We start from the raw sequence: 12,500 nt of genomic DNA, 5'->3' as shown, positions 1-12,500 counted from the left end.
AAGAAAAGAAAAGAAAAGAAAAGAAAAGAAAAGAAAAGAAAAGAAAAGAAAAGAAAAGAAAAGAAAAGAAAGAGAAAAGAAAAGGAAAGGAAAGGAAAGGAAAGAAAACTAAAGAAAAGAAAAGAAAAGAAAAGAAAACTAAAGAAAAGAAAAAAAGACTGCTATCCTTACCGTCATGTGTTCCTCTTTGATTTTCTTCTGAAGTTTCTTAATCACATCCAGGCTTTTTTGCAGTTCTGCATACAGCATCTGGATCGAATTTTCCCGCTTGGCTAGCTTCTGCTGTTTTTCCTCAACCGTTTCCTCTAAACTCCGCTAAAAGAAATTGCAAGTCATATATCTCACTTGAAAGTTAAAAATACCAATGTTCATTAGCACATATGATATTCAAGATTTCAAAAATTACACTTATTACAAGTTGCTTTAGATTTCTCTGTCAGAGTGTTACCTAGATTCAAATACTTCTCAGGGAGGACATTTACACACTTTTTAGTAAGAGAAGTACCTGGCTATCATGTGCATTCAGGATGACATTAATCACAAGACAAATGCCACCTCAATCTCACCTTCTGCTGCTGTAGAGATTCTAGCATTTCCTGAGTGTGCCCGAGGCTGGTGTCTTTACTCCGAAGTTCACCCTCAAGCTGAGAGACTCTTGACTCCAACTCTCGCACTGTGATAAAGGGTATTCTTAAGTGTGTATGTGTGTTTTTCCCTATCTATATATATTTCAGATCCTTTCTGGTAGCTTTAATAGCAGACAAATCAACACTCAAAATCAGTAACAACACTCTTTAATTCATGATAAATAACCTGAGAAATAATTCATCTCGATTATTAACATACACATCGAAGCATTGAAAAAAATTTAAAACAAGATAAGCAGACAAACCAGAGGATGATTTGGAATGGTAATCTTTGTCAAGATGAGCATTTATCTTCTTGGTGTGGCCCAGTTCTTGCCGGCAGCGTTCCAGATTTCCCTCTGTACTTGACAGACGACTACGGAGTTCCCTGGAAGATGCAAGGTAGGAAATTAATCTTGAGAAATGCCAATAGAGAATGACTTCATATCAGGGATAAGGGGTAACTGCAGATTAATCTACCTTTCATCAACAAGTTTGTACTTTGGTTGGTGATATCCCTGGAGCCAGGGTTAGACTAGCTTTATCTGATGCTGGAATTAAGTAAGGCAGACCGAAAGCATTCTCTGCCTAGATCTTAGTAATTTTTCCATGTGCATTGAGAATCTATGGGTTATTATCATCTTATAAAATCTTTCCAAAGCCAGCCTAGACTTGCCCATCCTTGAAATGTAACCAGAAAAGGAGAGAGAATAGCAGGAGGTGGATGCAAAACCAGAGATAAGTCTAAGTCATTTAACCCAACTTTACAGAAGTGATTTACTCCTGTTTCATACCACTTTTTTTTTCTTTTTTTTATAATGTCACTACACAAATATATGCAAATATACCATCAATATTCTACACTTTCATACTCACTTTACACTGCCTTCTGCTCTCTGCTTCTTTTCCAAGAGTTCACTATTTTGCGCTGAGAGTGAGGAGACCTTGGCCTGGAGCTGGTCTATCCGATGACTCATTTTCGCCTCCAGGTCACGTCTCTCACGGTCAGCTCTCCTGTCGGCATCACTCTGTACCTGAAAAAAAAATTATCATTTTTTGAGAAAGTCGATATAATATTATCTTTCCTGTGACATATCCTGTTAATTTTGTTACATCAAATGTATCCTTGTCCTGTGATATGAAAAAAAAAACAGTAAACTGTAAACTGGTAAAAATAAATATACTGACCTTCAGAAGCCTGTCTTTCTCCTGGTTAATGAGCTGTGCTTGCTTCTCCGAGGATAGGGCAATTTGGTGATTTAGTTCAGACCTTAGTTCCTGAGCTTCTCTTGAGGTCTTGGCCAAGATATCTTGCGTATTTCTTAGTTGGTTTTCTAACTGCTTTGCATTTTCTTCTGCTTCTCTCTCTTTGGCTTTAACTTCTGCCTGTAATTTTAAATTTCAAAATAAAGGATCACTATCATCAGACTCACTACCCAACATTATGAAAAAAATGACAATAATATAAATGGAATAATAGATGTACACAAATAAACCCTTAAAAGACACCAGTAGCAACCTTAAGAGCTTTGCAACACTCAGCTAGGTGACTGAGTTTCAGCTGTGTTGAGGCTGGAGTGAGAGTGAGAGACAGGTGACACAGGTGTTTGAAAATGTTCGCTTCCACAACCTCCAACGCTGCACTGTCTCCCCCACTATCGGAGCAACGTAGAGCAAGTACAAATCTGTGGGACAATAAAAGGATTACGGTGAGACACGGGATCTACGAAATTCAGGTGTATTAATCCTTTCCTATCTGAGCAAGCATGCATTCTTCCAAGAATCAGGGTAGAATGACTCAAACTGAAGATACATAAAAATACATCCCAAACAAACAGCATTTTCTATAGTGGTGGGCTATAAAGGCTGTAAAAGAATCTTTATTTTAAATTAAGAACAGCCTCTGGTTTACACTGCAGTGGCTGTTGCAGCTCCATCAATATGGAAATATGGGAGGTGCACAATTAAGGAAACAGAGTACTGTAATCAAATCATTATCATGTGACTCCTGTTGGTCCAACTAAATAGAAAAATTTACCTTCTTGGAACCAAGGGTGTTGGAAAATTAACGCTGAATATGTACAGTATTTCATTACAACACCATTCAAGATCAAAATCCATACTACATAAAAATAGGCTACTTTTCATCAAACTCTTGTTTCTTCTTTCTAATATAACATCTCGAAATTGAAAATCCCATGCACATATAAGCAAATACAATACATGTGTAAAACTCATCATAATATATCAAAATGGCAATTCCATTATTACAGAATCACCATTAATTTTGGTATTACTTCTTTCAATAGCGAAAACTGTTTTGTAGCCTGATATCCGAATACAAATAAAATATAGAAACAGAATCCCTCTCCATAAACAAACACATATTCAATGATACACATAATTTTCCAAAACATTACCCAGATTTCACAATTGGATTTTTCTTTGTTTTGTATCCCAAGTTTACATGAGGCAATGGATAATGTAAGGTTAACCTTTAAGATAATCTATAGTTAATCTCTACTTACTTGGGTGAGTCTTTGCCACTTTCTCTGATGCATGTGTTAACAAGCTCAACAAATTTATGTGGGAAAGCGCTGAAGTCAATCAGAAGTCCCTGACTTTGCCGCAGACCATGATAGTCCTCCTCACAGACAATGCACGTAAACAGGAAAAAAGGGTCACTATCATCAGTCAGTCTCACTAATAACTCCTGAAAAATCAAAGACAATCTTAGTGGGATTTCTTTATCCCTCCTATTTCTACAACAGATATATATAAAATGTAAAACCTATGTAAAAGTTTCTCCATTTTTTGAGCTACTTATCTCTATTCAACAGATTTATACAATCACTGATGCATCTGAAATCTTGAGACTTTTAACCCAATGCCACCAGGGGAAAATGAACATAAAATGGGGAAAATGCTGTGCCTATTTTCTATATTTTTTTGTGAAATGTCTGCCTATAGATGGCTCTGCTAGTGCTTCACCACAAAGAAGTCAATTAGCAGACCTTGTGACCATACCTGATTTGAATTGGCGGGAAAAACATATTCTTTACTAGTGCTATGAATATCAATTGTGTTATTTTTATTATAAACATTATAATTATTATAATGTTATTTAATATTAGTAACAGCAAAATAAGATAACATAAAATATTTCGTAAATCAAAGAAAAGGGTGAATAGGCGAGACGAGCAGTACTCGTAACTGGCTCATTGATTACTTAGTACAAGTATAGCCATCTATGTGTTAAAACAATCAAACAAGTACTAACAGTGGGCATAGCACATGTCTACCTGTCGTACCCGTCGGCAAGGGGTTAAAAAATCCTTTTTTCTTATGGCCCCATTTTACAATTATCCCTGATATTTATGCTCCTTGTTAGTGTGATAGATATGGCTCCTTCAGCTCCTTAACTCTGTAACTCAAAAATGCTACAACTACAGCCTATTATATACCTATTTCATTAGATGAAAATAGAATAATACCCTACCTTTGATGTTCCTGTAGTCCTTCCACGGAGTTCTACCAAGAGCCTGAGCCTGCGGACAGTGGCTGCAGCAACAGCACAACCAGCCTCGATGAATTTAATCCGGACCTCACAGTTTGCAAGGATATCCCCACTACTTTTGCCTCCCAAACTCTCCATTATTGATTAGCTGTAATAAAATTCAATAAAAATAATTTAAAAAATACATGAACATATATCAACTTGAATGACTAAAGAATATTCATTATTTCCAATTACTTTATTTAACAACAAACACATCAGTTATGCAACCTTGTATCAAATTTAACTTTCAAACATTCTAAACTTCACACACAACTCACAACAAATACTTTGTCCTCTTTAAGCTTCCTCTGTATTTTAGCCAAACCTGACCTTGTTATGACATAACAAAGGTCACAGAGCAAATAATTAATGAACAGTATGAACTTCTAAAAATCAAATGAACAGCAAAGCTTACAAATCTATATAAATCAGAAACATATCAACTATCTCAAATGGCTTTAGCTCCCCGCTACCAGGTACATGTACTATCGACTATTTTCTTTTGTGAATTTTGTTCATACAAAGATGGCTCCACAAGTGCTCTGTCATCAGATTTCCTTTTTCCTTGAGTTTTCAGATCTTCTTTACTAATGCTACTATGTCGATGTTGTTATGAACATTATTGACATTATGATCATTATAATGTTATCAGCAATACAAAAAGCAATTAAAAAAAAATCTAAAAATTTGGTTTAGCCACCTTGTCAGAATATATATTTCCTTGAAAAAAAATCGGTATAGGTAAAGTTCTGACTAGCCGTCTTTATTACAGTTGAATTTAAATGACCAAGGGATTTTGTCTTGGATTTCTTAACAGAGCGGAATCAGACATTCTGATTTATTTCAAATGTATTGCAACATATGACTGATTATCCTCTTTATCTCACAAAACCTTTTCCTTTTAAATATGCAGCACAAATAACCCATCAAAAAAGTTTCTTAGAATTTATTAATCTATTAATTTCCTTGGTGCTGTTAGACAGACATTTTTCAAGATAATACCAACTAATTATCTAGATTATTCCTACCCAATCTTTGAAACAGAGTCCATAAACAATGAAGACAAGAATAGAAAAAAATAATCAAACTAATTTACTTTCCAGACAAAAAAACACCCAAAGCTTTCCATTTTCATCTTCAATAAAAGCCCTAAATCCCTCCTTCCTTCTAATCCATAAAACGAATCTCAAGGACCGTCTTTTCAATCAGAAAATAGCATCCCACAGATAAATTATATATCAGAATAATCTCCCGTAGTGTGACATCCTCCTCCTCTTTTCCAGCGCATATTTCAGGCCTTATATCTCCATAAAACCTTATCATATACCGATATATTTATTAATATGTTCTAAAGTAACTTATTACAAAGGACATACAATAATTATCTTTGCTTATTATCCCGAAAATGACTCACATTTAACTCATTTTCTCCAATAAAAAGCGTCGACGGCGAAAACAACCTTTGAATTGTGTTTGTTTACATTTGAAATCGGCGCGGGATACGAGCCTAATAAAAATATAATAAAAATATAAATTAAAAATTGTTAGTGTAAATGGCAAAATAAATTTAATTTACTGATAAACACACGGTGGTGTTAAATGCGCTTTTTGTTATATGACAAATATATGATGATGAAGAAAAAAAGGTTTTAAGATAAGAAAGGATATGAATATACAGACATGCACGCAAATACATACATATGCATGTGTGCATATATGTGTGTGTGTGTGTGTGTGTGTGTGTGTGTGTGTGTGTGTGTGTGTGTGTGTGTGTGTGTGTGTGTGTGTGTGTGTGTGTGTGTGTGTGTGTGTAAGGTATCAATGAGAATGGATATATAACCGGTTTCGATTATATCTTCGTCAGAAAATATATTTGTCAACATATATATGTATATATGTATATGTATATATATGTATGTATATATATATGTGTGTGTGTGTGTGTGTATGTGTGTGTGTGTGTGTGTTTGTGTGTTTGTGTGTGTATGAATGTATGTATGTATGTATATGCATACATATATGCATATATATGCATATATATATATACATATATATATACATGTGTGTGTGTGTGTTTGAAACAAAAACAGAAGGTGAAAAGAAATTGAGAGAACACATACTTAAACTCTTATAAAGCAAACCAATCGTTCCACAACTGAACACACTCGCGTGCCTGAGTGAGTGCTTAATGATCACCATTGGACCTACTCGACCATCTGTATACAATGCATTTTGAATTGCAGACAGATACACATGTGCATTTACACAGAGAAAAAACGAGACTTGGCTAAATATTTAGTCTCAGTAACATATACGTATATCTTTATTATTTTGTATATCGGATATCTCTCTATACGTCTGTATATATATATATATATATATATATATTTAATACACACACACACACACACATACACGCATATATATATATATATATATATATATATATATATGTATGTATGTATGTATATGTGTGTGTGTGTGTGTGCAAGAGTTCTTCCTGTCAGGTTACAAAAGCTTGCTGAGCGTGTCTATCCTGAATCTCAGTGTGGTTTCAGGGCAGGCCGATCAACTGTTAACATGATCTTTGCATTGAGACAGCTTCAGGAGAAATGCAGGGAGCAAAATATGCCATTATTTCTTGCTTTTGTCGATCTGACTAAAGCGTTTGACACAGTTAGTCGTGAGGGACTGTACTTGGCGCTTTCTAAAATTGGCTGCCCTCCAAAGCTCCTTTGTCTAGTTATATCCTTCCACCAGAACATGAAAGGGACAGTGCAGTTTGATGGAAATTTGTCTGAGCCTTTTGACATACGCAACGGCGTGAAGCAAGGTTGCGTCCTAGCCCCAACCCTCTTTGGGATCTTTTTCTCAATGCTCCTTAAACACGCTTTTGGTGATGTGAAAGAGGGTATCTTCCTTAGGACTCGGTCCGATGGGCGGCTATTCAACCTTGCTAGACTCAGAGCAAAAACCAAAGTAAGAGAGGCTATGATCAGAGACATGCTATTTGCTGATGATGCTGGCATTGCCACTCACACAAAAGAGGAGCTCCAACTTTTGATGGACCGCCTCTCCATAGCTGGTAAAGAATTTGGCCTGATCATTAGCCTCCCAAAGACCAAAATTCTGTCTCAGGGCTCATCCATTAAGCCTTCAATCCAAATTGACAACTATGAGCTAGGTGTCGTTGAGGATTTTACGTACCTAGGCTCTAGCATCTCTGAATCTCTTTCATTAGACTCAGAGATTAACAAGAGGATAGGCAAAGCTGCAGGTACCCTGTCAAAGCTAACTGACAGAGTGTGGGAGAACTCCACATTGAAAGTCAGCACAAAAATGTCAGTCTACAGTGCATGTATATTAAGCGAGACTTGGACACCCTATGCTAGACAAGAAGAGCGTCTTCAGATATTCCATCTGAGAAACCTGCGTTTCATCCTTGGCATCAAGTGGGAAGAAAGGAAGACAAATGTTGCGGTGCTTGAAATAACTGGCCTTCCTTCCATTTACACACTGCTTAGGCAGCGTCGACGGAGATGGCTGGGTCATGTCCACAGAATGGATGATGGCAGAATCCCTAAAGACTTGCTCTATGGAGAGCTTGTGGAAGGGGAGAGAGTCAGAGGGCGCCCCCTACTCAGGTATAGAGATGTCTGCAAGAGGGATATGAAAGCCCTGGACATTGACGTGGCATCTTGGGAGACAATTGCCGCTAACAGGGATGCTTGGAAGCTAACCCTGAAACGTCAGCTTCCTAAAGGGGAAAGTAGATGGAAGGCATATGTCGCTGAAAAACGTGCAAGAAGAAAGGCAAAAGCAGGCGAGCATCTGCAACTACCTTCCGCCTTCATTTGTCCAATCTGCGGCAGAGATTGCAAGGCTCGCATTGGCCTTCTCAGCCACAGCAAGAAATGCTCCCACTAAGCTTGTTCTGTCTGTTAATTCTATGCTGCTTCTACATATGTTATCTCTATGCAAACATTGTTTTATTATTATATTTTAAATTTGTGCGCCGCGCACTCTGCGTACTGCCATGTGAGGAAAAATGTTTATTTGCTTTATATTTTTGTTTTAACTATGTCGAGCGCTACCCATAGTCAGACATGACTTCAGGGGGCCTACTACTACTGTGTGTATATATATATATATATATATATATATATATATATATATATATATATATATATATATATATATATACATATATATACATATATATACATATATATACATATATATATATATATATATATATATATATATAGGTATGTGTATGTGTGTGTGTATATATATATATATATATATATATATATATATACATATATATATGTGTGTGTGTGTGTGTGTGTGTGTGTGTGTGTGTGTGTATCTATGTGTAAATATATCTCTATATATAACATATATGTCACACACACACACACACACACACACACACACACACACACACACACACACATACATACACACATATATGTGTGTGTATATATATATATATATATATATATATATATATATATATTTATATATATATGTATATATATATATATACGCGCGAGCGCGCGCACACACACACACACACACACACACACACACATACACACACACACACACACACACACATATATATAGAGAGAGAGAGTGAGAGAGAGAGAGAAGGGGAGGGGGGAGAGAGCGAGAGAGAGAATGAGAAAGAGAGAGAGAGACAGAGCCAGAGACAGAGACAGACAGACAGACAGACAGACAGACAGACACAGACGCTCATCCAGGGACGTAAATAAACACATTCACAAGCAATATAAACTCTACTAAAATACATAAACTCACCAGAATCTTTTAGTCTCACAGATATTCATGTTCTGAGCACCCATTTGTGTGCGAGAAACAGGTTATGCGAGAACAGGTGTGCAGACAGCCAGGTGAACACAACACCTGTTATAAAAACGCCTTTGTATTACAGACTTCCCGTTTACTGATTCTCCAGTCAACACAGTCCTACTGAAAGACGAATTCATAAAGGTCTTATACGTTATCATATACTTGTGGTTTCAGTAAGTGAAAAATCTGGGATTTGTGGATTTAACAAAAAAAACAGATAACAAATAGAGACCGCATATATATGGAAGGAAAACCATATTCTTTATTTTAAACAGTGAAAGGTTTTATACATTATCATATACTTGTGATTTCAGTAAGTGAAAATAAAATTCAGAGAGATATTCCTTGTTCTCGGAATGTAATCTGGGATTTGTGGATTTAACAAAAGAAAAAAAAAAAAAAAAAAAAACAGATAACAAATAGAGACCGCATATATATATTATTCTAAACAGTGAAAGTTCCCGATGATAATGAACAGATTTAGAAAATCGGCTACAGTAATAAAGCTTATAAATGATGAAAGCAGATTTGGTGCAAGAAAATAAAAATAAGATAGTAGTTTATAAGTAAAGCTATATTGTGCTTGTTATATTGCAGATTGATTATATATCTGCAATACCGTATCATAACTTCATGTGGCTCCTGTTAATCAATGGCCATAAGCAAGTAATTATCTAGACATTACGGTTACTTGTATCGATGGTTACTGATATCAAAAGATGCTTTTGTTACTCGCGTCCTTTAAGTAGCATTAAGTTAGAAATTACATTATACTAGAATATCGTTAGTTTAGTTTAAAAAAAAAGGCTATCAGAAAAATTCGTTTTCCATGCACGTCAAAATGTGTTTTATTTTAGAAACAAACATTGCCTTGACCTTATTATTTCCCAGTAGTTTGAAATAGATTATCTTTATCCTGTTTACCACAACTGTCTGGAAAAATCAGCATGATGTTATTTTTTTCCCTAACAGTGCGAAAATTAGAATGACATCTGGAAAAATACCTCAATCTTATTTTCCCACGGCAGGAAAAAAAAGTGTATTTTTCGGCAATAGCTGAAAAGAAAGTTACCTTAATCTAAAAATAAATAAATAAATAAACAAATATTCCGCGCGAACTGAACAAAAAAATGCCACAATATTATTCGTCAAACAATCGGAGGAGAAAAAAAAATACAGCATAACACTAATCTCATTTACTGTAACAGCCTTTATAAAAAAAGATAATCTCTTCTTCCTCTCTCCTCCCACCAATAGCTACAGCAAGCTACTTGATAGGCCAATGATCTCAGGACGAACACTAAGGACACGATGGATAAAGTCCATCGTAGTATACTGTTTCATCATCTATATATTCCTTACGGTCGACTACACGCTGTTCTCGAGGCAAAAACATCACGGCCGACATCACGGAGCAGGGTCTCGCCATCATCACAAGGGACATGGTATGTTGTGGTTTCTGTTAATCGTTAATTATGTAGGGTGTTGTGTAGGTAGGAGTGTACTTTGGGGATGTTTTGTGGGGTTAGTGAATAAACGAGGGATAACTGTTTCCCTTTCGAATCTAAAAGGAGAGCTTTATATATATATAGCATATGTATGCGTATGTATATATATGTATATGTGTGTGTGTGTGTGTGTGTGTGTGTGCGCGCGCGCGTGCATGCGTGCGTATCCGAACATTGATAATAGATATATACACCGTGTGGTGTTTGCGTCTTTTTTGGACACATTTTACAATTCCGCTCAACGTCATGACCACCACAAAAAGAAACACGCACAGCCGCCCCCCTTCAGCGTCCCTAAAAGACCCTCCTTTCTCTTCCAGAAGCCAAGCGGCCTCACCGCCACAAGCCCCTCCACCGCACCAACGTCCTCGTGCTGAGCTCGATGGGCCGCAGCGGGTCCAGCTTCCTCGCGGAGATCCTGGCTTCACGGGGCCGGAACGTGTACTTGGTCGAGCCCATCCGAAGCCTCCCGGAGAGACAGAGGGCAGACGAACACCCAGTACGCCAGGAACTCAGGAGCTGCTTCCGCTGTGACCTACGGCAGGAGTTTCTCCACTTCGGAGACAAGCCTTCCACTTCGGTCCGGCACCCGTCCACCGCCAAGAAGGATTTCGCAAGCGTTGATTTAGAAACGATCAAAGAGCATTGCAGGCAAGAGCCCTCCAGGATCGTCAAGACCATTAGGACTCGCTTGGCTTGGGTGTCGGAGCTCCTGCAGGAGGACCCGAGCTTGAAGGTGGTCCATTTGGTGAGGGATCCGCGAGGTTCTCTGAGGTCCGCGGCGAAGGTCAAATGGCAGATGGATCCGAAGGAGACTTGTTCGAAGATCATGGAGGTTTGTTTGGTTTGTTGGTTTAATAATTCCATGATGGGAATGTTTTCGTGGAGGTGCTTGTATACTTAAGGATGTGTCTGTGTGTATTGAGAGATTGGGGTCATCGTGTTTAAGTGTGTGTGTGTGTGTGTGTGTGTGTGTGTGTGTGTGTGTGTGTGTGTGTGTGTGTCTGTCTTTCTGTCTGTCTGCCTGTGCATATGTATGTGTACGTGTCTGTGTGCATCAAGCCATTAATATTAGTATCTTAAATTTTAAGAATCAATTTGACATTTTGCTCTGATGGTATGCCCCTATATCTTATCTATAATTAATTCATCATTCTTAAAATTTAAATAATCCATGACTACCCAGGATCTCGAAACCCGCCCAGAAATGGAAAAAAAATATCCGAACAGGTACCTCTTCGTCAAGTAAGTGTTGCCAAAGCAATCTCTTCCTTTTTAGTCTGCCTGTGGTGTTGCATTTTAAATGTATTGTCCTGTTATTGTCATTATTATTATTTTTTTTTTTTAGTATTATTATTATTATTTTTATTATTATTATTATTATTTTTATTATTATTATTTTTTTTTTATTATTATTATTATTATTAATTGTTATTATTATTATCATTATTATCGTTATCATTATCATTACTATCATTATAAGTATCATCATCATAATAACAATTATTATTGATAGTATTATCATTGTCGTTGTTGTTGTTGTTGCTACTATTGCTGTTATTACTGGTATTATTATTTTTCTTATTACTAGTGCTATTATTTTTTTAATTGTTATTATTATTATTATTATTATTATTGTTATTATTTTTTTTATTATTATTATAACTATCATTATCATTATTGCTATTGCTATTACTATTACTACTGCTGCTATTCCTATTACTACTACTATTAGCATTGCTATTATTATTATTATCATCATCATCATCATCATCATCATCATCATCATCATCATCATCATCATCATCATCATCATCATCATCATCATCATCATCATCATCATCATCATCATCATCATCATTATTATCCCTATGGCCAGGTTTAAAATTATAATGTACTTTTTTATTTCACTTCAGCAATATCAATGTT

The 12,500-nt window shown here is 36.3% G+C and overlaps 2 protein-coding genes across 3 annotated transcripts in view; one reads left to right on the top strand and one right to left on the bottom strand.

The window, feature by feature from the left end:
- Positions 1-5,663, bottom strand: part of LOC125040789 (spindle assembly abnormal protein 6 homolog) — an 11,482-nt gene extending 5,819 nt beyond the window's left edge. The window contains exons 1-9 of the mRNA XM_047635517.1: positions 5,600-5,663; positions 4,126-4,291; positions 3,155-3,339; positions 2,146-2,311; positions 1,815-2,012; positions 1,503-1,660; positions 893-1,014; positions 567-673; positions 172-315 (exon numbers count right to left, since the gene is read on the bottom strand). Coding sequence (XP_047491473.1) covers positions 172-315; positions 567-673; positions 893-1,014; positions 1,503-1,660; positions 1,815-2,012; positions 2,146-2,311; positions 3,155-3,339; positions 4,126-4,281 — 1,236 coding nt within the window. The 5' untranslated portion in view covers positions 4,282-4,291; positions 5,600-5,663. The remainder of the gene's footprint in view (positions 1-171; positions 316-566; positions 674-892; positions 1,015-1,502; positions 1,661-1,814; positions 2,013-2,145; positions 2,312-3,154; positions 3,340-4,125; positions 4,292-5,599) is intronic.
- A 3,249-nt stretch (positions 5,664-8,912) lies between these two features.
- Positions 8,913-12,500, top strand: part of LOC125040707 (carbohydrate sulfotransferase 1-like) — a 4,276-nt gene continuing 688 nt past the window's right edge. The window contains exons 1-4 of one of the 2 annotated variants that reach the window (XM_047635403.1): positions 8,913-9,204; positions 10,321-10,508; positions 10,892-11,406; positions 11,758-11,816. In XM_047635403.1, coding sequence (XP_047491359.1) covers positions 10,346-10,508; positions 10,892-11,406; positions 11,758-11,816 — 737 coding nt within the window. In that variant the 5' untranslated portion in view covers positions 8,913-9,204; positions 10,321-10,345. Of the gene's footprint in view, positions 9,237-10,320; positions 10,509-10,891; positions 11,407-11,757; positions 11,817-12,500 lie in introns of both variants that reach the window. The other variant, XM_047635402.1, reaches the window with a different exon arrangement.

The sequence above is a fragment of the Penaeus chinensis genome, chromosome 29, assembly GCF_019202785.1.
Source record: "Penaeus chinensis breed Huanghai No. 1 chromosome 29, ASM1920278v2, whole genome shotgun sequence".
Classification (NCBI taxonomy): Eukaryota; Metazoa; Arthropoda; class Malacostraca; order Decapoda; family Penaeidae; genus Penaeus; species Penaeus chinensis.
This window is presented reverse-complemented; position numbering and strand designations above follow the sequence as displayed.